Source organism: Gigantopelta aegis, chromosome 3 (assembly GCF_016097555.1).
Source record: "Gigantopelta aegis isolate Gae_Host chromosome 3, Gae_host_genome, whole genome shotgun sequence".
NCBI lineage: Eukaryota > Metazoa > Mollusca > Gastropoda > Neomphalida > Peltospiridae > Gigantopelta > Gigantopelta aegis.
In genome coordinates, this window is record NC_054701.1 from 36,597,619 (window position 1) to 36,624,994 (window position 27,376).

General features: G+C 35.4%; 2 protein-coding genes and 1 long non-coding RNA gene across 6 annotated transcripts in view; 2 read left to right on the plus strand and 1 right to left on the minus strand.

The window, feature by feature from the left end:
* Window positions 1-3,862, plus strand: part of LOC121367964 (DCC-interacting protein 13-alpha-like) — a 42,264-nt gene extending 38,402 nt beyond the window's left edge. For 2 of the 3 annotated variants that reach the window (XM_041492433.1, XM_041492434.1), the window contains one exon: window positions 2,272-3,862. In XM_041492433.1, coding sequence (XP_041348367.1) covers window positions 2,272-2,484 — 213 coding nt within the window. In that variant the 3' untranslated portion in view covers window positions 2,485-3,862. The remainder of the gene's footprint in view (window positions 1-2,271) is intronic. The other variant, XM_041492435.1, reaches the window with a different exon arrangement.
* The window catches only part of LOC121367967, a 37,670-nt gene extending 12,561 nt beyond the window's left edge, over window positions 1-25,109 (minus strand). The window contains exon 1 of the long non-coding RNA XR_005957463.1: window positions 24,853-25,109. This is a non-coding gene — a long non-coding RNA (uncharacterized LOC121367967). The remainder of the gene's footprint in view (window positions 1-24,852) is intronic.
* Window positions 21,282-27,250, plus strand: LOC121367966 (nicotinate-nucleotide pyrophosphorylase [carboxylating]-like). 2 transcript variants are annotated; one of them, XM_041492437.1, is made up of 3 exons: window positions 21,303-22,187; window positions 24,393-24,524; window positions 25,993-27,250. In XM_041492437.1, the coding sequence occupies exons 1-3, from the start codon at window positions 21,597-21,599 to the stop codon at window positions 26,209-26,211; spliced, it is 942 nt and encodes a 313-aa protein (XP_041348371.1). In that variant the 5' UTR covers window positions 21,303-21,596; the 3' UTR covers window positions 26,212-27,250. The 2 variants fall into 2 exon arrangements, with proteins under 2 accessions (XP_041348372.1, XP_041348371.1); XM_041492438.1 differs by lacking the exon at window positions 24,393-24,524 and having other exon boundaries at window positions 21,282-22,187.
* The last annotated feature ends 126 nt before the right edge of the window (window positions 27,251-27,376 follow it).

A 27,376-nucleotide genomic window follows, 5' to 3' on the forward strand; every position in this document is an offset into this window, starting at 1 on the left:
TATATATATATATATATGCTACTTTCATTTGTGGTTGTTATGTTTGAAGAAGGATGATACAGAGATGGGATGGGGGTGAGAGAGGGAATGAGAGTGTCACAATGATTGACTAATAAATAAAAACATCAATCAGTTAAATGTTAAAGTGTGAAATATTTCATTTTCTTAGTTAGATTACATACAGCACATGTGAATTTTATTATTATCAGAGCATGGTTGTAAAGATACACTGTAACCAAATCAATATTAGGACATGGTCCATTTTTTCTTCTATTTTTTTGTTGTTGCGAGTATTCACCTTAGCGCATGTTCACAGCATGTAAATTTTGCAAAGTTTTGGCATTTGCATTAAAAATAATGCTGCGTATACATTTCACAACATTCATACACATATATATTTTTTTTCCCCTGTTTACACTAAATTAAGGTAGCAAAATGTGTATGTTACTTTCAGGGTTTTTTTTACACTTCATCAAACCATAACAACTACTGTAGAATGTGATATCACAGCTGCATGTAAAACCTTGATAACACCTGTGCATTTTTCATCAAGTAAATACCTCACTGTCATTGATTTGTATCGAGTTATGTTCTCTGTATTTATTTTATGACCATGGTTCACATGCTCAATAGCTTAATAGCTTGCATAAAAAGACTAGACAATTAATAGAAGTATAATCCCATTTAAATTGTATAATTCACCAGTTAGTGTAATAATGAATGTTAAAAAAATACTTCAATGTGTGAAGTTAATATACATGTAGTTTCTTTGCGTCAAAAAAGAACAAATGAATTGCAATGTAAGTTTATAATGAATAAACTTAAAATTTGTATAAAAACATATTACAGTGTATTAAGTTTTAAACCCATACCAACTCAAATCACATTAAAAAAAAAAAAATTCAATGTAAATAAAAAAGTTTCTTTACAAATTACCATCAAATTGCATAGGTTAAAGTTTTTTGTTTTTTTTTATAGAGGTATGAAAGCAGCTGATGGTACAAACAAACTAAAATTCTGTGTACTACATTACCAATTACTTCAATGCAATACTTTGACTGTTCTAGTATTTGTTTTCACCCCTGTATTAAAAATTAGATTTAATTCTATCTATTTTGATAGTAATTCATAAGAAACATTTTTATTTACATAGAAATGTTTTTGCAAAAAAATGTATATTTGACTTGGTATGGGTTTAAAACGTAATAATATGCTGTTACGCAGATTTTAACTTTATTCCTTATAGAGTTACACCACAATTGATCGGTTCCTTTTTGACACATTTGGAACAGACTATTATATTATTTTATATTCTTGCTTTGTAAGAAACGTTTTTATTTGAGTTGGTATGGGTTTAAAACTTAATAATATGCCGTTAAACAAAGTTTAACAATATTCTTTATAGAGTTACACCACAATTCATTGGTTCCTTTTTGACAGTTTGAACAGACTATTATATTGTTTTATATTCTTGCTTTATGTAAAAAATAACTGGCATGTGTGGAAACTATTCCATTATTTGATAATTCAGGATTTAATGGAAAAACTTATGCATTGAACTTGTTGAAAAAAGAATGAATAAATTTAAAGACAAATATTTTGCATGCAGTATTAATATTAAAAACAATTGTGTATCATTCTTTCATGTGTCTGTTATATCACGTCTATACTCGGACTACAGTTACTGTAACTAGATGGTTATGTCAGTACGAGTAATTATTTACATGCATCAGTCGGAGAACTGTTTAACATTGTTTGTTAGCCAGGGGCCTAATTCACAAAGGTCTCTTAGGCTCTGTTAGACAACACAGTATCCTCTTAGCAAAAATCTTTTAGCATTGCACTGCGAGATCGCAAAGTTGCCAGAGTGTATTGAATTAAACCCCAGGTGATTAGGAATGGTATATGAAGTGGGTTTTGGGAGTTTAATAGAAAAGTGATACACAGCCATTTATTTTCAACTGATAGTGTGCTGCAAGCTATTTTAGAATACATTTTGTCAATTTTAAACAGTTCTTTTGGGGATTTATGGGTCTTAGAAGAGTTTGGCAAAATAAGTGGGCAAATCACAATCAGTTTAACTTTTGTTTTCATTTGTAAAATGGAGTCTGCTGCTATATGCTATTGTTCATGTTTTGTCATGCTCATTGTTTTGTTCACATTTTCTGATGCTCATTGTTTTAATTACGTATATTAGACAAGTATAATAATTATTTATCAATTTTAAATTTTAATTAATCAAATTTATTTATTAATTTCACAATTTTTCAGAAACTACTGTTACAAAATACTAAAAAACAAGACAACCAGCGTGACAGCGAGGAAGAAAAGTTGCCGCTCAGTCCTGATGGAAAATTTCTCATTCTTAGCAGTCAAGACCAATCAGATAGCAGTCTCGTGTCACCTGATCTCAACCCTCTACCCAGAGAGCACCGCGGAGATGGAGATGAGAGAGAGATTGAAGGGGCGGAGTCAGAAGCATGATTGACACTTATTTAGTATTTATTGTATAGTCGGGTCACTTACAAAGAACACTTATATAAATATATTCTACATTTTCCATGACAGCTAAAAATATTATTATGGATACATTGCTCTGGGGGCTTTAAAACCAGAGAAATGGGTAGGAAATAAATTGTTAATACAAATATTGATAGGATTGATATAATTATCATTAATCAAATGTGAATGAAACAGGTGAAGGAGTTTCAGAACATTGATGAAATGGGTAACCTGTTAATAAAAATATGGCGCCATTGGGGAAGGTTAAATTGTTAACTAATACTATAATTCTACTTAACAAAATGTGGCAGAAACAACAAGATAATATAACATGTGGTCTAACTAGTATTTGTCATTAAGAAGCAGGGTTTGTTCTAATCTGCACTCACAACATATAGATAGAATTTCACATATACTACATGTATGACTAAGGTTAAGTTAATTTTTACTAATCTTACTATAGCATGCGACATTGTGACTGACACGCCAAAACACTTTTATTTGATTTGAGTGATACATGTCAAACACTGATTAACAGATGCCAAAATAAGTGTTTCTTTGCAGCAAAAAATATTTAATTTCAAAATGTTTTTATAGAAATTCTGTCTTAATTAAAAAGTAAGCAGTTTATCAAATCAAAACTTCTTTTTTCTTTTTTTTTTAAATATTCCATACAGTGGAGATATTTAAGTAATACATAAAAGAGAAATAAAAATAAAATGACTGTTATACCTGTAAACATTTCATGTCACTGGGAGCATGTTACTTGAAAATTCCACTTAGCATTGGAAATTTTGAACCACTGACTATATATTGGACAGAGTCAAGACAATCTTATTACAGATGATTAAATATCAGAGCTACCTGTTTAAGCTGGATTGGCTGTATTATGTTAATCAACATAGGAAAAACTTTTGATAAAAAGTCAGGTTTGTAAAAGAGAATTGATGCAGTTTCTTTAGTTTTTAATACTGCCCACTATTTATGATTGTATTTTATCTGTGTCTAATTTATTGTAGATACTTGTATTTATTGGTTCTATCATGTGTAGTTATATTGCATGCTAGTTTATATAGAAGGGTGTGTGATAACTCAGATCCAAACAGCTTGAGTTTGGGTGGAGATTATTTTCAAAGTAGAAATGTGTTGGGAGCCATTTGTTTTGAAAAACTGTTTTTTTAAAATTATGTTTGCAGTACACAGGGCTTCTAGATTACAGTAGCCCCACACCCATGACTAGTGATTTTCAATGTTGGGCTAGTAAATAACTACTATTACCATACCCGACGGCTAGTGAAAAAAACCCTTGTCAAATGCTGCCTTTAAGTATATTTTGTAAATTTGAATATCCTGTCCACCCCCCCCCCCCCCCCCCCCCCACACCCATTCTTAGTGTTTTTAATATATATCTTCCTCTTTAGGTAAAATTCAATTATTAGTATTAGTAAAATTGTATTGAGTAGGGCTAGAGAATTTTTAATTGTGGCTAGTAAATGAAAAAAAATCACTGATACCATGGCTAGTGGATTTTGTAAAAATTCTAGAAGCTCTGAGTACAGTAAAATCTTTTGTTAGCAGCCATCTGAGGGAACATAAATGGCTTTGTACAGACATTTCAGGGCTGCAGTCATTTCAAAGATTTTGTTAAAGCAAGCAACTATTGCAATTTAACTGGTACCCGCACTATCACATTCATTTAACATCAAAGCCTCTGACTGTAAATACTCAAAACAAAAAGAAACGTTTGTGTAACAACATCTCAGCATATTTTAAACTACAGCAGCTTCTATTTTGTGTCTGACATGTAGTTATTTTTACATGTAGTTGATGGAGAGAAAGAGGAAATCTGCTGATGCCACATAGGCTACTCCTAGTCCTAATGATAAAACAGAATGGGATCTTTTTTATGCACTTTACCATGACAGGATAATACATACCATGACCGTTAGTGTATGGCAGCCAGTCATGGGGTACACGTTCTGTAGACACATAACATTATGACAGTGATTCATGAGTGCATGTCATCACAAATGTACTTGTTCCAGTGAGCTCTATCTGGTGCTTGCTTTGATTTAGTAAACCAGTCTGGGAGTGGCAGACCTCTTTGTGGTTGCAAGAATGGTGAAATCTCTAGTAAACGATCTCCTTGGGAGTGGCTGTCCTATAGACAAGGCATTAGATAAGAGAGTCATGGAATCAATCACTATTTTGCCAAATGCCCATTTTTACGGGCCCTGTTCACATATTACGGTTTTGTTGATCAGATTATAGTCATGCGTGAAATTTAATAGAAGTATAACAACATGGGTGGTTGTGTGTGTGTGTGTGTGTGTGTGTGTGTGTGTGTGTGTGTGTAAGAGACAGTGAGAGAGGTGGGAGGATATCTTTAATGCATGTATGACTGATGTTAATAAACATATTTATTATATGTAATATTTCAAACCATACAAATAACAGATAATGCGTTTACTATTCCAGTATTATTCACTTCCCTTTTCTTTTTTCTTCTTTTTTTTTCTTTCTTTTTTTGTAAAAATATCAAATGTTTAGCAATTGTATCAAAATCAAGCTACTTAAAAATTTATTTTTCAAATATGCTTTAAAAAATTTATTGAAAATATTTATGGTAATTGTTTTGTAGGGGCGGGATGTCATGGTATGTGCTGTCCTGTCTGTGGGATGGTTCATATAAAAGATCTCTTGCTACTAATGAAAAAATATAGCAGGTTTCCTCTCTAAGATTATGTCAAAATTACCAAATGTTTGACATCCAATAGCCGATGATTAATAAATCAATGTGCTCTAGTGGTGTCGTTACACAAAACAAACTTATAATTGTTTTTTTTATTATTAAGACAAGAACATTTTTTCTGATTTTTTATTCTTAACAATCAAACTGATCATTTAAAAATAAGATTTCTAATTAGACTGACCTATGTGTTTCTTGACACGTTTATTATTATTATTATTATTATTAACAATTATATTTCATCTACTTGTGTATGTCATTTCTAAAATAATTTAACAATATTTAGAATTATACACATCTTCACTACGGTATATTCTTATAAAGGACCAGTCACTAGTTTTGTTACCACAATTGCATGCTCCGTTGATCATAAATGTTCCACTGTTGGTGGTTTATTTTCATCAAACTGTCACTTAATACACACTAATCAGCTCATATTTGTGATAAGACCACTATTTTCTTAGCACTGTGTTCATGGAAAATGTCATTTGAAATTCTATATAATACAAAATAAACATGGGGAATAATATTTCAAAATCTTAGGTAACCGAAAGTCTGTCCAGATGATTTTTACCTATTTGTAGCACATTAATTGTGTTCTTCTGTTCTGTACTACATGATATTCAAAATGTGTTTCAGACAAATTAATTTGCAAATGATATTGCAATTTATATATTTCAAGTGTTAAAAATTAGTCTTGACATTTTATTTTTAATATAAATAGTTTAAAACTTTTAATTTTAAAAATGTAGCGGTTCACTGCATGACCTATTGGCAGTTCTTATGAATTTAAATTTGGGTAACTGACACATGAACAAAACAATGGTTTGTATGAGATATCGTGATCTGCATAGGTAATTTTTATTGATTTTATATAACAATGAAACCACATAATATATTTAGTGTTTTAACCTGATTGAAATAAGACAATGATTATGTTGTTATTGTTGTTCTTTCTTCGGGTTTTCCTTATTAAATAAACATAACGGCAAGTGCACATCAGATGAGCCATGTATATTTAGTTTCCAGTACAAATATTATGTAAAACTGATTCAAGATTATTTAAGTTGGTATTGGAGCTTTGTATGTTTGTTTGGGGTGGAGGTTTCTTGCTTTCTAAAATCATATTTTCAGCTTTTCATAAAAAAGAATGTGATTGGAGTATTTTGGGTTGTTTTATTTATTGTTGGACAATTCACTAATACTAATATCACATGGTTTATTTACTTAAAATTAAACAAGATTTGTTTATACACTATATTATATTTAATTTATAACATGTAATTATCAACTGTATGTATATGTGCTGCATAATGGTTTGTGTATACCACTAAACTGTGATATATTAACTGTCTGCACATTTCTTGCCTGGCCTGTTGCAAAATCGATGCACATTATTTAAACTTCGATGTACAAAACAATGTACCATATCGTATCTTAATACCATATCTCCTCAATTGTAAATATATGTGATGGTGTTACAGACTATTTTAAAATCACTGTTACTTTCAAGGACCATGCTATTGTTTTAAAAGCAGATTTTTTTTGGAAAATGGGTGTTTGTTGTTGATACTGGTAGCATATGATTCTAAAATGGCATGTACATATTTATGTGGTCTCAGACACTGTGATTTGTTGGATATGTGGTTCTAAAACTGAAGATTTCAGGTGCAAGAAAATACTGATATATAGGGGTGGGGGTGCTACTCAGGCGTGCTACTGAAGAAAAGAGGAATGCAGTGTGATGGCTGAAATTGGCTTGTTGTTTGGGTTTACTATTAAAAAGGATAAAATGTTAGGGCTGAGATTGGCTTATTACATGAGCTTTCTATTGAAAAAGACAGATGGGATGTTGGGATTTAGATTGACATATTGGTTGGAGTTACTGCTGAAAACACCCAGATTGGGTATTAGGTCTGCAATTGGCTTTCTGGTTGGGCTCAGTATTGAAAGAGATGGATGGGGTGTTGGGGCTGTGATTGGCTTGTTAGTCGGGCCTACCATTGAAAGAGATGAATTGGGTATTCGAGTTGTGATTGACTTGTTGGGCTTACCATTGGAAAAGGGATGGGGTGTTGTTGGAACTGTGATTGGTTTGTTGGTTGGACTTGCCACTGAAAAAGAGACAGGGTTTTGAGACTGTGATTGGGTTGTTAGTTGGGTTTTCCATTGAAATAGAGATGGGGTGTTGGGGCTGTTATAGGCTTGTTAATTGGGCTTACCATTGAAAAAGATCAATTCGGTGTTGGGGCTGTGATTGGCTTGTTAGAGCAAAATAGTTTTGGTAAGCACTGTGTTAGAGATATAATAATTGTAATATGTTATGTACATCATCTGTTTAATTGATTTGATGGTTTGTTAATCTGTATTTGAAATATTAGCATTTAAAAAAGGAATGTTGCAAACATGTTCATGTTATTTCTGTTACATATTGTCTATAATTATAACAAAAGTATATGTAATTTAATCCTTGATATAGTTTGTTGTTATTTGTATTCACAAGTGTAGATTGAATACTTTAATTCCACGATAAACATGAAATAGACATGTAGATAAAAATGTGTTACATATGTATGACAGTTGTATATACTCGCACTTAAATTATCTATTAAATTTTTATGAGATTTATTGTAAATGTACCCTCCACATTGATTTGTAAATGTTAAATTAAGAGTGGCCACATTGAACATATAAAAATATATAAATTCTTTGATCAAAATTTACATATTATACAAATATACCATGGATAAATTTTAAAGATATATGTATATAATGTATGCCAACTAGTACAGGCAAACAAACATAAATGGGTTTTACAAAACGTTTCCTTCTATGAATTTGGAATTAATGTCAAAGATTGTTACCTTTATTCTAATTATTTAATTGGACACTCAAATATACAATGTAGCATTGAAAGAACAATTGTAGGGTCATGACAAGCAATACATTTAAGGATTGTCTGTTATTTCTTTTACGTTCATCGGGGTATGAAAAAAACCACATTCATTCGTAAATTGAATCCGCGAAGCCATTCTCGCATTAGTTTGTGGATGATTTTTTTTTCATGCCCAGATAAACAATACTTATAATTAAATTTGAATAATACTTACATGTACTAATAATAACACTAAACCTTCATACTTTATTTTGATTTATTTTTGGTCCATAAACAATAACATTCAATGAGATAACTTGCCCATATAAAATAACATCAGATATGGCGTTCCCTGGGATGATGTTATGTTGTAATAAATGTAATGAAAATTTTATTATAACTTTTTAAAAATAATTTTACTGCTTGGTCTAGTAGGACTAAAACAGTTTTTTAAATAAACACAAAATGTTAAAAGTTCATTTTATAAAAAATTTCAGAAACTATACAATGTCATTCATTGAAATGTATACAGTATGTAACATCTCATGGCGAGGCATTTATATAGGCTTAGCTCCTGTTTGCCAATCCACTTCATTTATTTAATAAATATTGTTTAAAACAAAAAATGTACATGGTAATATTTTCAGAAATAAAACCGAAGGTACTTTTGTTTTGTTTTGGGTTTTGTTTGTCATTTGTTGTAATTTTCTTACACCATTTTATATGGGTCAAAATTGGCTGAAATTCTTGCCAAACCAAACATGATTATATGATGTAATAACTGTATGATTCCATCGATATGCCGAGATATTCCGAGTCGATTCATATAGAATAAAGCATTTTCATTTCAAGCAAGGAAGGATTTTCCAGTGTGATCGCCTTTGGTAAAATAAAATGTTTTGTTAAAAATAACCAAGAGAAACCGTATTCTAATAATGGTTATGTTTTATAGACATTATGTCAGAGGTGAAACCAGTTTTACAAATATTTGGATGCAGATACATATTCTACTGAAACTAATCATAACTGCGAGTATAAACACAAAATAATTGCAATAGGACAACAGGCAAAAATATCGCCAGGCCCATGATGATGCTGACTGGCAAAAATCTTAGTATTTCGAACCCAGTTTTATTGTTGTGACAGCCTCAAAATGTAAAAGATTTTTTTTTATATAATTTAATTTTTTATATGTACATAAAGTTTAAAAGTAACATTTTTATCATTAAACAAACATAACTTTGTTTCCCTCAAAATGAAAATTGTGTATTACAGAAATGGGAATGTCTTGGGGTTCTGGTTTTGCCGTCTTTCAGTTCACCATTATTAAAACAAATTACATGCAGTGAAAACCCTCTAAAGTGGACCCTCTGTAAACCAGAATTCTCTCAAAACCAAACTTTTTTTGTCCTTTTTTAAAATATCAGTACAGAAGATAACTTCTCTAAACCAAATACCTAAAAAAACCCACTTGTTTTACTTAGTCCTGTAGATGTCCGGTTTAGAATGGTTTCACTGTACTATTAATTAACATGGTTTGAAAACGATATCACATTCTCTAAAGCAAATGTCTCAGTGTTTGAAATTAATTGGGGTTTCTTTGTTTTGTTTTATTATTATTAATATTATTATTATTGTTATCATCATCATTATTATTATGTTGTTATTTTAATGGACTTATTATATTATCAACATTTATGCACTTCTTATATAGTTGTGTTATAGAGCCATTTTGTTATATAGTTTGGCTTCCATAGTATTGACTTTTTACTTATTTTTCCTGTTGAAGAAGAGTTTGTAGTGTTTTCTTTCGTTCTTTTTTCTAGTTCTAATTTTATTAATAATTATTATACACTATGCAACTTTTAGACAGTGTGGTTTATGTGGTGCTTTTTAGAACATTTTAGTGGCATTATTAATATTCACGTAGTGCAGAGTTTTAATTATTTGACATGATATACATGTGCATGTAATATACTCATACATGTATGTTAATTAATTTGATAATTGAACCCATGGTTATATGGTAAGCCCGTACCTACATACATATATTTAAAATGATATCTGTAATAAAAAGGCTATATACTTAAATTGATCATGATTACAGATATATTGGTATTTGCATAGGATGGCATTTTGCTTGTGTATGTGGGTTTGTTTTTGTTTGGGGTTTTTTGTTGATTTTTTGTCTTTTAAATTTGTTATGCTGTTGTGCTTTAACTACAAGATAATTTACATAAATTATGTATGCCCATTCCTTCATAATTTAAATTGATTATGATTATTAAAAATAGTTTGTGTTAAAATATTGTGTACATAAATGCTTTTTCTTGGTCTACATATGTGTATGTATATGTTATTTATTAACTCTTTCCATTTCGTTCTGGAATATTGTTAAACATTATTCATTCATTCATTCATTCATTCTCTTTCCAGTTTTTACCAGCATAAAGTATTTCTGTCAAATATTATTTGTACACTTTATTTATAATTCTTGTGGAGGGATATTACAAATATCTACCCATTCCACGTACTTCTGCCCATTCTCAAGTTAATGGACTTAAAAAGAGTTGTTTACTTTTTAAAATAATATTACTTGAGGTACTTCGGTTGTAGGATCGACCCCTCTTGGTGGAGCCATTCTCTGATTGAGATTTTTCCCTTCCCAACAAGTGTCACATGACTGGTATATCAAAGCCTGTGGTATGTGCTGTCCTGTATGGGAATGCATATAAAAGATAGCTTACTGCTAATGTAAAATTTTTAGCCGGTTTCCTTTAAGACTATGTCACAATTATCATATGTTTCATATCCAACGGCCAATGATGAATAAATCGGTGTGCTCTAGTGATATCATTAAATAAAACAAAACTTTATTTAAAAAAACTAAAACATTTTACCACAAACCATTTGTTACCGAATTTTTGACATCCAGTAGCCGATGATTGATTAAACAATGTGCTCCAGTGCTGTCGTTAAACAAAACAAACTTTAACTTTTAACAAACCATTTGATCAGTCTTAAGACAACGATGCGCATACACATATAGGGCACCTCTTGTTTAAATTAGCTCATGTGGTTTTAATCAGAATTCAGTTGTAGATTATAATTAGTATTGTGTTATTAATAGTCCTGTTTGTGATAATTAAAATTAGTATATTGGTGAAAACTAAAATTATTGCCGCAGTATTACTAAAATATTAGTTGCCATCAAAGGCTTGTTTTGTCACTTTTGATGCATTTGTCATGGATTTTGTCTGTCTGTCCACTTCTTAATTGAGAGTAGAATATCAAAATAAGTATCTTCTTTATCCGATTTTGAGAATTTAAGCTGCATTTAAAATTATAAATTTAATTTTATTTTGAAAATTTAATTTATTAAAAAAAATTAATGATCAAATCAATGTAAACTTCATTTCAAGTTTTATCCATATTGGCATTCTTTAAAAGATTAAATGGCTACTGAAGTTAAAAAGCTGGGTATGTTTTTCTATGTGAAATGTGATCATAAATCAACCAGTCACAGAAATAATGAATGGATTTGGGATGTTTAACAGTCGACAAGAGCGAATGTTTTGTTCTCATGGATAGCATGGTGGATAAGATTACAAAGAGAAATACTGGTTAATAGAAGAAAAAACCTAGCTTCTTAAAAACAGGATGTGTAATTAGGTATAGATTAGTAGCTGATTTGGTATGCTCAAGAAAACAGTTGAAACAATGTTTTAAATGAAGATAAACTAGCTAATTGTATCATTGATGTTAGTGATGAAGGAAATGATGGTAATTGTTAAACACAGCTTATCGTTATGTTAATTTGCTTGATATAAATTCCAGGTTTGTTTCATGAGTTTTGCTGCTGTGTGTTGTGTTTTGTATACCTGCATGTGCTGTGCAATAGTTGATGCTTTGGTAATATATGTATGTATGTATATATATATATATTGCTCGGTTGTATGTGTAAATAAATGTATAATAATAGTGTTTTTGCTTTTCTTTTCTTTTTAAATATAACTATAAAATGTATAATTTTATTAAATATGTGTTTAGCATTAGTACAATGTGACTGAAATTAGGTCAACGGGTCTATAACCAGTGCCGTGCTGATACATTTAAGAGTCCAGACTCCGTCTTCGTCTTTACCGATTTCACATGCATACAATTTGCATTGTGTTGTCACAGTGTGCGATTTTGAGGAGTACTGGAGCCCGAGGCTCGCAAACACATGTATGACTCTCTAACTTGGCTAGCATACGAGCCCGCGTGGTTCGTAAACGTTATTTGTACAAATTACATTGATTTTTCAAAGTGACACGATCAGAATAAAAATGACACGGTCAACATATATCTCAAAATCCTAGGAAACCACAGTCTTGAATAGCGATCTTTTCCGTGGTTTCATGCAAAACATTTAGTGTATCTTCTGTTCTACTGGAGACGCACGGCAGGGCTCGCCGAGTTGGTGGCGGGCTCTTAAAGATTTGCAAACGGGGAGTCCTTATGACCCTTAATTTTTTTTTTAACCAAAATCGCACACTGTGTCACAACATTAAAGTCTCACACTATTAAGTCTTGAGTCTTAGACTCAAAAGTTTTAAAGCACCAGTGGCCAGTTAATAGGTGCAGGATCTAGCTCAGTATGTATAGCACTCGCCTCAGGTGCCGAAGTCATAGGATCAAATCCGTTAGTCGCCTCAGTGGACCCATTCTTTCATTGGTTTTCCCCATCTCAACCAGTGGATCACATCTGGTATATCAAATGACGTGGTATGTTCTGTCCTGTCTGTGGGAAAGTGAATATAAAGGATGCCTTGTCCCTAATGGAAAAACTTCCTCTCTAATCTTTGTCAGAATTACCAATTGTTTAACATCCAATAACTGATGATTGATATATCAATGTGCTCTAGTGGTATCATTAAACAAAACAAACTTTAACTTTATAACCAGTTACTAGATGAGTTGAACGGATTTCAGTCAGATTGACATTATTTATAAATACACACATTGTATTTGGATGGAAAGAAATGAGAGAACTCGTAACTAGTAACACCATCTACGGACTGCAACCAAAACACTCAGGAAGTTGACCGTGTTACTGGCAGTCAGTCCCTCAGTACAGTCATTCAGTCTTATATTACATCTCTGGGCCCCGTTCCACGAAGCGATCTTAGCACTAAGATTACCTTAGGCACATAGCTATCCTATGCACTCTTGGAACGGGGCCCTGGGGCCTATTTCACAAAACATCGTAAGTTTACGTCTGCGACTAGCAGTTATTCCGGGCACATATTTACAAGTGTTTGGCATCTATTTCACGAAGAAAATCACATCATTACAGAAGATGGCGCATTTTAAGAACAAAAGAAAATGAAATACGTTTACTTTTAACTATATTTGTTGTACTATAACAGTAATAAAAACTGTGGTTTAGTCGTAGATTTTCATTTACGTGCAAAACTAACCTTTATACGATGTTTTGTGAAATTGGGCCCTGTATTTTATACAGATGTAACTACTCTAGTAGTGAATTAAATTTGGTCTCGGATACCATGTGTTGCCTTATTTCTTTCCATTAGTTTAATCACATCTTTCAGGGTATAGAAAGGTAGACAGTATTTGGTCATTATATACATGTATAGTACAGACCTGTTCGCAGACTGTATTACAATTACCAATAGCTGATGATAAGTGAATAATGTGCTATAGTGGTGTTAAAACAAACGTTGAACAGGCATATTTTGTTAATTATTTACTACATATTTCTATACAAACACCCTATTATTAAAATAATAATAATTAATTCCATTTAGGCATGGTATTGGGTATGTTACTGAAATCTTATTTCTAATGAAAATGTGGGCGTTTTGCAATTGTATTGACTATTAGTAACATGTATTCGGTATATTTGTATCTGCATATATATATTATTTGATATATGCCCGACTTCTGTGAAGGTTTATACCGCGTGGAACGGTTTGTATTCAGTACCAACTAATTAGTGGCTTAACAGCTGTGATCTTAACTCTTTTCAGCTGGGTTTGGTCTACACAAACATTTTGTGTGTATATAATATTGTTGACAGAAAAATACATATATATATATATATATATATATATATATATATATATATATATATATATATATATATATATATATATATGATTTTTATAGATGTGCCGGTAACTGTTATGGTGTCTGGGGTAAATTGTAATAGACGTTCAGCCAACCACTTGTTAACACTTGCTAGACAGGGGCGGATGCAGGATTTTATCTAGGGAGGGTGTGCAATGTTTAAAAGTGGTACTTTCAGTATTAAGGGAGGGGATACAATTAATCTTTAAACAAGGACATCTACAGTATTTAAAAGTACACAAAAGTTTATATGGTAAACTAATATCCCATAGAAGTACCAAATGCATTGTATCAATCTCTAAAAACACTGGACGTTTTCGAGGCACTTCGAATTTCGGTTGGGTTGGGGCATATGTACTCCCAGCACACTTTCCTTGGACGACTGGAGTTTTTTTTAAGCTACATAGTAAACCGAGAACTAGTTAAAACGAATAGCAAAAGTTTGAACCTAGGCAAAGTGTGGATGCAGAATTTATTCCATGGAAGGGTGTACAACTTTCATCATGCATCATGCATCACTCTCACTGTTACAAGCATCGAAATAAGTCGAGAACGGTCATTCAAGTCACCAAGTGTTTATACAACTTTTAGAATCCAGACTCAATCTCAAATGACGTCACACGCATGTAATTTGTATGGCGTTGTCTGACACAATATACTAGTATACTTTTGTTTATCAACAATATACACAACATAACATAGTTTTATCAACGCCACCCAGACACCATGTAGAACTTGATTATCAACAATATACATATGTATAACATTGTTTTATCAACACTGGCGAGACAACATGTATAACTCTCTTTATCAACAATATACATAATTATCATCACACAATTTTATCAACACTGACGAGACACCATGTGTGACTTTCTTTATTAACAATATATATGTAATAAAGCTTATCAATGCCACCGAGACACTATATATAGATTTCTTTATCAACAATATACATATAACAGTTTTATCAACACTACCGAGACACCATGTACAGCACTAGTTTTGTTTATCAACTATACATATAACTGACACCATATATACAGTATATACATATATATACATACATACATACATACATACATACATACATACATACATACATACATACATATATATATATATATATATATACATACATGTAGAACTTGATTATCAACAATATACATATGTATAACATTGTTTTATCAACACTGGCGAGACAACATGTATAACTCTCTTTATCAACAATATACATAATTATCATCACATAGTTTTATCAACACTGACGAGACACCATGTGTGACTTTCTTTATTAACAATATATATGTAATAAAGCTTATCAATGCCACCGAGACACTATATATAGATTTCTTTATCAACAATATACATATAACAGTTTTATCAACACTACCGAGACACCATGTACAGCACTAGTTTTGTTTATCAACTATACATATAACTGACACCATATATACAGTATATACATATATATATATATATACATACATACATACATACATACATACATATATATACATATATATATACATATATATACATATACATATACATATACATATACATATACATATATATCTATATGTACATGTACATGTACATGTACATGTACATGTACATGTACATGTACATATATATATATATATATATATATATATACAGGGTTCGAACTTAACGGTCGCCCGATCGCCCCGGCGACTGAAAACGACGACGGGCGACTGAAAACCCACAGTAAGGTTGCCCGCCTGGCGACCGATTTGTCTTTGTTTGTTGGAAATTATATAATCGGGAATTATATAATCCTGTTATCTAATTTAATATGAAACGCTAAGCGATTTCGCAAACCTAACACGTGCGTAGCTCGTGTCCTAACACGTGCGTAGTTCGTGTTCTAACTTCTAACACGTGTATATTTCGTGATCCATCACGTGCATAGTTCAAAATAAATGTTTTCTCTTATAATCTGTTGTAATATTGTTGGTTTTTTAGAAAATATTATTAGGGCAAGTGAAAATAGATCCGGGCAAGTGAAAATAGAACCGGGCAAGTGAAAATAGCCCCGGGCAAGTGAAAATAGAACCGGGCAAGTGAAAGTGCTGTCACCACTTGCCCGGATGGCAACTCAAAAAAAACTATATATATATAGTTTTGTGTATCACCATATATAGTTTTGTGTATCACCATATATAGTTTTGTTTCTCAACAAACGTGTGTGTATTGGCCTCGGTGGTATAGTTGTTAAGACATCTGACTTAAAGCTGGTAGGTACTGGGTTCGCCTCCCGGTACCGGCTCACACCCACGACTCAGTAGGTAGGTGTAAGGCCACTGCACCGACTTCTCTCTCACTAACCACTAACCCAATGTTCTAGACCGACAGCCCAGATAGCCGAGGTGTGTGTCCCGGACATCGTGCTTGAACCTTAATTGGATGTAAGCACCAAAATAAGAACCGACAACAAACAACCATACATGTGTTGTTTTATCAACGCTACTTCATAGCTTTTTCAAGTTGATAACAATATACAAATAAGTTTTACACATGTGTAGCTTTATCGATGGTATATGAAATAAAATGTACAACTTTATAGCTAGGCTTGTAACACACATATTTATTGACACGTGAATAACTTTATCAACGCTATTGAAACTATCATCAGAGCAACTGAAAGACAGTACAGTTTCATTAAAACTCCTGTAGCCAGTAGCGTAGCGTGGGTTGCCAGCGCCCGGGGCAAGGCAAGTATTGCGCCCTGTAACCAGTGAACCGTTAGCACTCCCAGAGTCCCTTCCACCAATCCAGAATTTTGCGCCCAGGGCAACCGCCCCGGTGGCCTCGCCCACGCTACGCCACTGCCTGTAGCCCATGTGGAGGTTTTTTTATCAGCGCTACTAAAGGGACATTCCTGAGTTTGCTGCAATGTTTAAGATGTTATCGACTAACAGAGACTTTTTGACGACTGTAATTACATATCAAATATATTTTTCTGCATAAAATATTAGTGGCTGTATATTAAACGTGTTTCTGATCGTTCTAATATTTGTACTAGGTTAAATTTCATTTTATTTCCTAAAAAAAGATTTTTTCGTACGTACGAAATTATTGTAAGACAAAATCCAGTTTGGGCTTCTTACAAATATTAAGACGACCACAAACACATTGAATATATAGGCACTGATATTCTAAACAAGAAAATATATTTAATATGTAAGTTTAATCGTAGAAATATGTTATTAGTCGGAAACATCTTACAATGCAGCAAACTCGGGAATGTCCCTTTAAAACTCTATACATACATTAACTTTATCAAGACGATGTTGAAACACCATGCATATTTGTATACATGATACATAGATTTATCACAACTATTGAAACATCATGTATACATAGATTTATCAACGCTACTTAAACACCAAGTAGTTATGTACATACATCGGCCTCCGTGGTGTCGTGGTTAAGTCATCGGAAATAAGGCTGGTAGGTACTGGGTTCGCAGCCCGGTACCAGCTCCCAGCCAGAGTGAGTTTTAACGACTCAAATATAGGCGTAAGACCACTGCACCCTCTTCTCTCTCACTGACCACTAATAACTAACCCACTGTCCTGGAAAGACAGCCCGGATAACTGAGGTGTGTGTGCCCATGACAGCGTGCTTGAGCCTAAGGTCATTAATTGGATATATGCACGAAAATAAGTTAAAATGAAAATGAACGAATGTATATACGAGTGTCCAGCGCTACTAGTATTGTTACCAGTATATAAATTATAATTATGCTAAGTAACTGACTGTATTACCATTGACATTGTAACATGTCTTGATGTTTTTGTTACCTTGTTCATGTGTATTATTCATATATATGATCTGTATGATTAATGTATGGAAATAAATGATTGATCAGGGCCGTACCCTCCGGGGGGGGGGGGGGGGCAGGGGGGGCAGCTGCCCCCCCCCCCCCCCCCCCCCTGAGAATCTTGTCCTTTTTTTTTTTTTTATATATCTCCAGTAATAGCATAGAAATGTCAGGGTTTAATTTGTATAGTGTTTAATTCCCTGTATTTTGTATGTCATACGCTCAGGTAATATTCTAGAGGTTATAATATGTTATACGGCTACAGGTCTCTGACCGTCCATATTAAATAATAATACTGTATATCGAGACCAACGCGCTAAAAATAGAACAGGAAATACATAACGGAAACCCTAATAGTTTGATATTTCGAGAATACAAAATCTAAAACGGCAATGTCCAATTCTCCAATTTCTGATGCGCCTAGCGCTAAGAAGGCAAAGAGATACACACAGCAAAGTGTATCGTCTTTTTTTCACAAATCAACAAGGTAAGTTGCTGTCAAGTCTTGAAAAATTACCATTTGCATTAATGTTGACACAATCGATGTCACGGACACGATGTGTTCAGTTGAATAATAAAATTAATGCTGATTGTATATTGCCTAATCATCTTAATAGACCCTACTACTACTGTCCCTACTATTATAAAATAATATAAAAGTGTTGGGTTTTTTTGTGTTTTTTGTTATTGTTGTAATGAGGTGAGTTAATATAGCTGTATTCCTACAGAATCGTTTCCAGAAACAAAATGCGTGCACATAAGTTGCAGCAAGGCATGCGTTGTCAAAGCTGCGTTCACCGACACGTGTTCACGAACGCTAAGGGACTGTCTAAAAATGTCATCACTTCTCCTTAAAGGAATAACCCTCTAATACTTTTCAACACCCCCTGCCCCATCCAAACTAATTTAGTCAGGGAAAAAGCAGGTGTTGAAATGTTTTGTGCCACAACACTTGTAGGACGAAACTGACAAGGTGTATCTTAAATGACAGACTCGGCAAATCTTGAAACAAATCGGAAACAGGACATTTACGTATAATTGCCGAGACTAGTTTACGTGTAGTTCGTGAAAATGTTTGTTAAAGGTGCTTTGTCTGTTTTTCTATATTTTAATATGTTTTACTAAAACAAAATATAAGCAAGACTGCAGTTTAAAAAAATTCGTGCAGTTTTTTTTCTATCAACGAATATCGTCCTCTGTCCACACGCAAGGCTCAGATTTTGACGCCATTTCTCTGTTAACCTACCGTTTGAAAATGGCTAACTTTGCGAGTCCTTTAAATAATAATAATTTTAAAAAATCGGGTTACAATACTCTGCCAAATAATCATTGAAGTTGTTTAAATTTATTGTTGGAAATTGGTCAATTTTGTAATTCATGTCAGGAAATCATGCCCCGGACTTCTAAAAGGTTCCGCGTTCTTGGACAAGTCACAATTTGTTTTATATATAAAAAGTAGTGACCCCCCCCCCCCCCCCCCCAAATAGGATTTTGATCAGGGTACGGCCCTGAAAAGGTCAAGATTTAATCTTTATATACTAAAACGCAAAAGAAACGCAGGTTCTCATTAAATTGGATATAAAATATTAAAAAAACAAAACGAAATGAAGATTTCAACATTTATTTTGGAGCTACACCAATTCGGCACACATTGGTGTTGGAAAATTTTGATTGAATTCCTTTTTGGCTATTGTTTCTTGTCATAAAGTAGGGTGGGGGTCCATGTTAAAAATGTGAAAGAGACGACCTGTAGCATTGTCAAAGTCAGTATCGCGTGTGACCACCCTGGACATTCAAACAGGCAGTGCAACGTCTCCTCATTGAGTTGACAAGCCGTTGAAAGAATGCCTGAGGGAGTGAGTTCCATTCATGGACCAATGCTGCCTCCAGCGCCTGCATATTCTGAGGTTGTCCGCGAGCCTGAAGGCGACGTCCGATTTCATCCCAGACGTGTTCGATAGGCGCCATGTCCGGTGATAAGGCTGGCCACGGCAACGTTGGGATGTTGTGCTGAGCCAGCAACGCCTGTGTTGCCCTGGCAGTGTGCGGCCTGGCATTGTCTTGCTGCAGCAAGCGCACACGTGGGTGAGCGGCAAAGAAGGGAACGACGTGATTGTTGATGACGTCATTTTGGTACACGGCGGCATTAACGCGTTGTCTGAACACATGAAGTTGTGTTCGGTGGTTGAATGAGAACCCACCCCACACCATCACACTACCCCCGCCCCATCGGTCGGCCTGCAGAACGCAGCAGTCGGAGTAACGTTCATGTCGACGTCGCCATACTCGGATTCGGCCATCAGCGTTGGAAAGATTGTAACGGCTCTCATCAGTAAACAGAACTTGTTGCCACTGGCCACGTCGCCATCTTTGATGTTGTTGCGCCCACTGTTGACGTTGTTGGCGGTGCCGAGGGGTCAATATTGGTCCCACATAAGGACGGCGGTTACGGAGTCCTGCTGCCCTCAGACGGCGACGGACGGTATCGGCGGACACTGGACCACGTGGACCACGCACCTGGTGAGCGGTGTTAGCTGCTGGCAGCATCCGATTCCTAAGGTGGGTCACCCGGATGTACCGGTCTAGGGCTGCGGTTGTCACCCTCGGGCGGCCGGTGCGTGGTCGATCGTTCACAGATCCAGTGATTTGGTGACGTTGAGAAAGGCGTGCGATTGTCGAAACATGACATCCCAATTGTCTGGCTACAGCAGTACGGGTCTGTCCGGCTTGCAACATCCCGATGGCCATCCCTCGCTGGAGTTGCGTCAGTCGCGGCATTTTTAAAATGTGATTCTGTTGTCTGTCACTACTCAAATTGAATTTATGCGATTAAATCCAGGTGTGTAGGCTTTATAAGCATTTCAGTGAGTGTGTTTGCACTGGATTCATGATACGGATGATCCAGCACGTGCAAACAACGTGTTTTGAGAATTCGTGACGTCACACAGGTAATGAAATTGACACGCAGGTGGGACTGCGGTGTGGGTGTGTGCCATGTCCTTTAACACAGTTGAGGTTCAATTCCACCAAAGATACTGCTTTACAAAGTGCAATTCTTTCGCATTTTCAGGACCTGCGTTTCTTTTGCGTTTTAGTATAGTATGTTAAAAATTATTTATAAAATTTAGTGCCCCCCCCCCCCCATGGATTTTGGTCAGGGTACGGCCCTGTTGATGGATTGATGGATTAAAACACTATTCACGTGTAGCTTTATTAACGATATTGAAACAGCATTGTCAACATTTGGTAAATATTCTAGGTTTCAGCTACAACCTAACAAAGCTTTTTTTTAACTCAGCTAGCCCATTGGCCAAGTATTACTCTTTTGACCAGTATTCCAAAGACCACCCACTACAGTACCTGATCATATAGATACTAGTACTCTGCCGCTAGCTTCACCGAGCCGTCTGTGTAAACAAAACTCGCGAGAATACCGTTATAATATCTGACAGTCTATATCTGCTCCCCAGTCCCCATTTTCGTAAAGCATGACGACCCAGAAAAATAAATGCGACTCCATTTTGTCGGGTATTTATAGCAACAGGTACAGTCACATTTTGACTCCCACCAACTTGAAACACTTGGCGAGAGAATGGCTCAAAGAAGACACCCCGAGTTTCGACTACGCCGGTTTCGTTGTAGGGGAAAAGGAAGAAACTGCCGTGTTGTTAGTGAAAAGCCCCGGAGTTGTGGCCGGTCGTCCTTTCTTCGATGCGATTTTTGAAGAGTTGGATTGTAAAGTGGAATGGGATTGCGAAGAAGGCGAGCATATAGAAAATGTGAGGACTGTTGCTAAAGTGACTGGGAAGGTTCGGCATCTGCTTCTGGGAGAAAGGGTAGCGCTAAACTGCTTGGCCCGGGCGAGTGGGATAGCGACGTACGCCAGGAAACTGAAGCGGATCGTTGAAGGTGTGGAGTGGAAAGGGGAGGTGGCGGGGACGAGGAAAACCACCCCGGGGTTTCGAATGGTGGAGAAGTACGCCCTGCTGGTTGGCGGAGTGGCGACACACCGGCACGACCTCTCCTCCATGGTTATGCTGAAGGATAACCACATTTGGACCGCGGGAAATGTAGCTCAGGTAGGTTTAGATTAATATATTAATATATATATTCAGGGCTTCTAGATTATGGTAACCCTACTCCCATGGCTAGTGATATTCAATGTTGGGCTAGTAAATAAATACTATTGCCATGCCCGACGGCTAGTGATTTTTTTTCAAATGTTGCAGTTGTCTATTTTGTAAATATGAATATCCTTTTTCCACCCCAACCCCAATGTTAGTATTTTAAGCTCCATCTCTCTGTTTAGGTAACATATCTGATTATTACTATTAGTATTACATGTATTTAGTAAAAATAAAAAAAATAAAAATTAAATCAGGGCTCGAACTTAAAAATTTGTCCCACCGACGGCTATTGTGAGCCTGCCTATGGCAATTTTTTAAAAAGTGACAAATAAAATTGACAGAAAGGCTATTTTGCTCTATGCAGACATATTTTAAATGTGCAAATGTTAAATATTGGCAGACAATGTACACCAGGTGTATATTAGTGGTGTAACAATACATCGAACTATCGATATATTACGATAGTCAGTGCCTCGATAGCAATGCATCGATAGTTAATTCAACTATCGATAACTATTGCAATTGTTTGCTCAACTATCGTAGTTTCGATAGTATGCTAAGTGAAATATGGCAACGCATAATTTCACCTAGTGACATTACAAATATATATAAGTATACAGACAAACATATGTGCATACGCACACATACTCGCACAGACAAACAGATACCTACCTACCTACATACATACATATACATGAATACATATACATACTTATTTTTTTAACGACACCACTGGAGCACATTGATTAATTAATCATCGGCTATTGGATGTCAAACATTTGGCAACTACGACAGTCATGAGAGGAAACCCGTGACATTTTCACAACGAAGCAAGGGATCTCCGATATGCACCAACATCCCACATACAGGATAGCATATACCACGGCCTTTGATATACCGTTGGTGGTCCCATTTGGCTATTTCTCGTTCCAGCCAGTGTTCCACAATTGGTGTAACAAAGGCCATGGTATGTTCTATCCTGTCTGTGGGATGGTGCATATAAAAGATCCCTTGCTGCTAATTGAAAAAAGTAGCTCATGAAGTGGTGACAGCGGGTTTCCTCTCTGTCTGTGTGGTCCTTAACCATATGTCTGACTCCATATAAACGTAAATAAAATGTGTTGAGTGCGTCGTTAAATAAAACCTTTCCTTCCTTGTATTTGGTGCACTGGCTGGAACGAGAAATAGCCTAATGGGCCCACCAACGGGCATCGATCCCAAACCGACCGCGCATCAAGCAAGCGCTTTACCACTGGGCTACGTCCCACACTCTACATACATACATACATACGTCATACATACGTCATACATACATACATACATCATACATACATACGTCATACATACATCATACATACATGCATACATCATACACACATCAGATATAGATACATACATACATACATACATACATACATACATACAATCATACATATTGAAAGACTGAGATAAATAATTTTACGAAATATCTATTCATATTACTGTTATCAAGCGATTTAAGAATTCACGATACTATTGCAATACTGTTGCAATAGTACTATCACTATTGCGATACTATCACAATAGTATTTTAACTATCGCAATACTATTGCAATAATAAAACTGACCGTAATAGTCACCTCTACCTAAGACACCATAGATCGGCCACTGCTAGTGTAATACTATTTTGATATGGAAGACAATTCCGCTCCACTCATTCGTGCGTAAATTAATGAATACAAAACAAGAGACGTGATTTTTGCCCTGGTCAAATGCAATCAGTCGACAGTCATAAACTGCGTTACTTTCCTTGGGCAATATAATTAATAAATCATTGGAAACAAACATTGTTCGGGGCGGGATGTATCCCAGTAGTAAAGCGCTCAGTTGATGTGCTGTCGGTCTAGGATCGATCCCCCATGATGGGTCCATTGGGTTATTTCTCGTTCCAGCCAGTGGCTGGTATATCAAAGGCTGTGGTATATGCTATCCTGTCTGTGGGGATGGTACATAATATAACAGATCCTTGCTACTAATGGAAAAATGTAGCGGGTTTCCTCTAAGACGATATTTCAGAATTACCAAATGTTTGACATCCAATAGCCGATGATTAATAAATCAATGTGCTCTAGTGGTGTCGTTAAACAAAACAAACTTCAAGTTCGCTGTTTGATACAGGCTGTTAAGGATGTGAGAGTAGTGGCCGGATTTTCCACGAAAATTGAGGTTGAATGTCGCAGCATAGAGGACGCCACCGACGCAGCCACAGCAGGAGCAGAGGTGGTGATGTTGGACAACTTCTCGCCAGAGGTAAGCGATGAATGGTGCTGCGACCATGCTCCTTGCCAAGACATTTTCGTTATTTTGTATCAGAAATGAGTAAATATTTATACGTTGTACCTCAACACGAATATCGTTTACATCGGAATGTTAGTTTAATTATAATGCTTATATAGGAGTTATTATATATTTAACATACGGTTATTTGCGAGAACTGGACACAGAGAGAGAGAGAGAGAGAGAGAGAGAGAGAGAGAGAGAGAGAGAGAGAGAGAGAGAGAGAGAGAGAGAGAGAGAGAGAGCAAAACAAAACAACAACTCATCCTGAAAAAAAAGAAATAAAAAAAGCATTCCTTACCTTAGTCTTGGCGCTCAGTATAATCCGTCTTTATAAGCGGCGTCGTTGTGGAGTTCTCTGTAACTCTGTAACAGTTACACGATACATCACGTCATATTATTGTTGACGTCATCGTTACTTTTCAGATACGTAGCAACAAATGTAGATTTCCGGTTCCATTTCCAACTCTCACCCGAAACCAAACATTTATTTATTAATACATTGTTGTGTTATTCTGCTTTGTTTAATATATATATACCAGTGGTGTGCGGTATTAACTATTTACCGGTATATCATTAATGATTATTCAAAGGGTAAATAATACGTATTCGATACACTCGGTAATTTCCGTATTATATGTTCGTTGTTAGTCGGAAATCCGGATCTCTTAGATTTGAGTTGTTCAAATATAAACTTTGTATATGAAGGGCCTGACATTATTAAATAAGCTTTACCGAAGTAATCCATATGTTCCATGTGTTAAATAATAAATTTCTGCTTGTATCATGCATTGTCTTTATTTTGTTAAATGCCCTCAGGCGCGTATTAAGACATGTATGCAGGGTGTTTTTAGACTAGTGACCGAAATTTCTACAGGGGTCGAGTCAAGCTCCACGGAAAATACATAACAAAAAGAGAAAATTCGCTTGAGCAGGGAGATGTTTCGACCACCGAAACCCACCCCCTGCACACGCGGCTGCCCCCCCCCCCCCCCCCCCCCACACACACACATAAATCGGTTTATGGTGTTGTAAATAAATCAGGCAAAATTTCTCATAATACCAATCCCTAGGTTTTTTTCTTTCTTATTCTTAATTCTTTTTTCTTTTTTTTTCTTCTTTTTTTGCGGGTAGAGTGGGTGGATGGGTGGTGGATAGGATTGTGTGTGGATGTGGTGAAGGTTGTCTGTTGCTAGACCTTATCTTGCAGGAGAGTTGGCTATATGGGGGGAACCTGAAATATGTTTCCTGATTCGTTGTTTGTTTTGGGGTGGGTGTGTGTGTGGGGGGGGGGGGGGGGGGGGTATGGTTTTTAAAAATTATTTTATATAGTTTTGGTTTTATTTTTGTTTTGTTCTTTTCTGTTTTTATTCAAAATCATCCATAGAGTAATTCTATGTATGTTTTCTGTTATTAATTCTATAACAAACGTCATTTTCAGGCAGCTGTGAAGTCGGCCGCCATTTTGAAAGAACAGTTCCCTCGTCTGATAATCGAGGCAAGCGGCGGAATAACAGAGTCGACAATCACGAAATACTGCGACAAGAACGTCGACGTCATTTCCGTCAGTAAACTAGTCCAGGGTTATGACATTGTTGACTTTTCCATGAAAATAACAAAAGCTGGTCGAGACCCTCACAATCCTACAGTACATATATAATAATTAAATTAACTGATGTGAATGGTTTTCAAAATCATGGAACCAGTGGAACCACTCGTTTATGACGTGTACACCAGTCCCATTAGTACACTGGCGTAGCCGGGAAGTGTGTGTGTGTGTGGGGGGGGGGGGGGATATGGGGATCATGTCCCTCCACAACCACACTTCTTATTCTTCACCATCATAACACGTGTAAATCATTCATAGACATTGTGGTTGCTACCCCCCCCCCCACCCCCACCCCCCACCCCCCACCCCACCCCCCTTTTCCCAATGCAGGTGTCCGTCCAGTACAAAATCCTGGCTACACCAATGCGTTAGTAGGCCTGTTAGCTGAGCATTTGTGTTAGTATAAACCTGTTCATCGCTAAAAGGTCACGAGGTTGTTTATCTCAGGGCTCATGTGGATAGTATTTTGCTTGATCAACTTGAGAACGTTTTAATACTATTCAAATGTATGCCATTTATGCAAATTCAGGCACATAGGAACGATATCTGGATGATTTGGGGTTGTTTTTGTTTGGGGGTTTTTGGGGGGAGGCCACAATCTTTAGTGAGTGGGTCACAGCCTCAAGTGGGAAGGCACAAGCCATATTTTTATCTTTATTTATATAGAGTAGGACAAATAAACTGTACATTTTCATTCTCGAGGGGCACCCTCCACACACACTCCCCGCCCCACCCGGTTCCATCGGGCCTGAAGATGTTGTTAACCAATTACCTTTTAGCCATTGCTTAATTTGGCAACGTTCACTGGCATTTGTGTAACTTATGTATATATAATATGTGTATCTCGGTGTATCTGTCTGTGCGCGTATGTGTGTGCGTGTGTCTGTGTGTCTGTTGGTATCAGATGAGCCAGTTATCACAGACATATTGCAGTTGCAACTGAATGATAAGCTTCATTTAAAATAATAACTTACGTGGTAGATTATGTAATTTGTGAAATGTATGTTTATTAAAAATGTATCTAGTTATCAATATTTTCTGCACAAAAACGTAATAAAAATGAAAAAAGCAAAGTGTATTTTTAAAGGGTGGATCTACTCTTTTTCTTTTCTTTTTCTATTTTTTTGTGTTTGTTTGCAGAGTAAGTAAAATGTGTTGAGTGCGTCGTTAAATAAAACATTTCCTGTATGCGCAGTAGTAAAGCGCTCTCTTGATG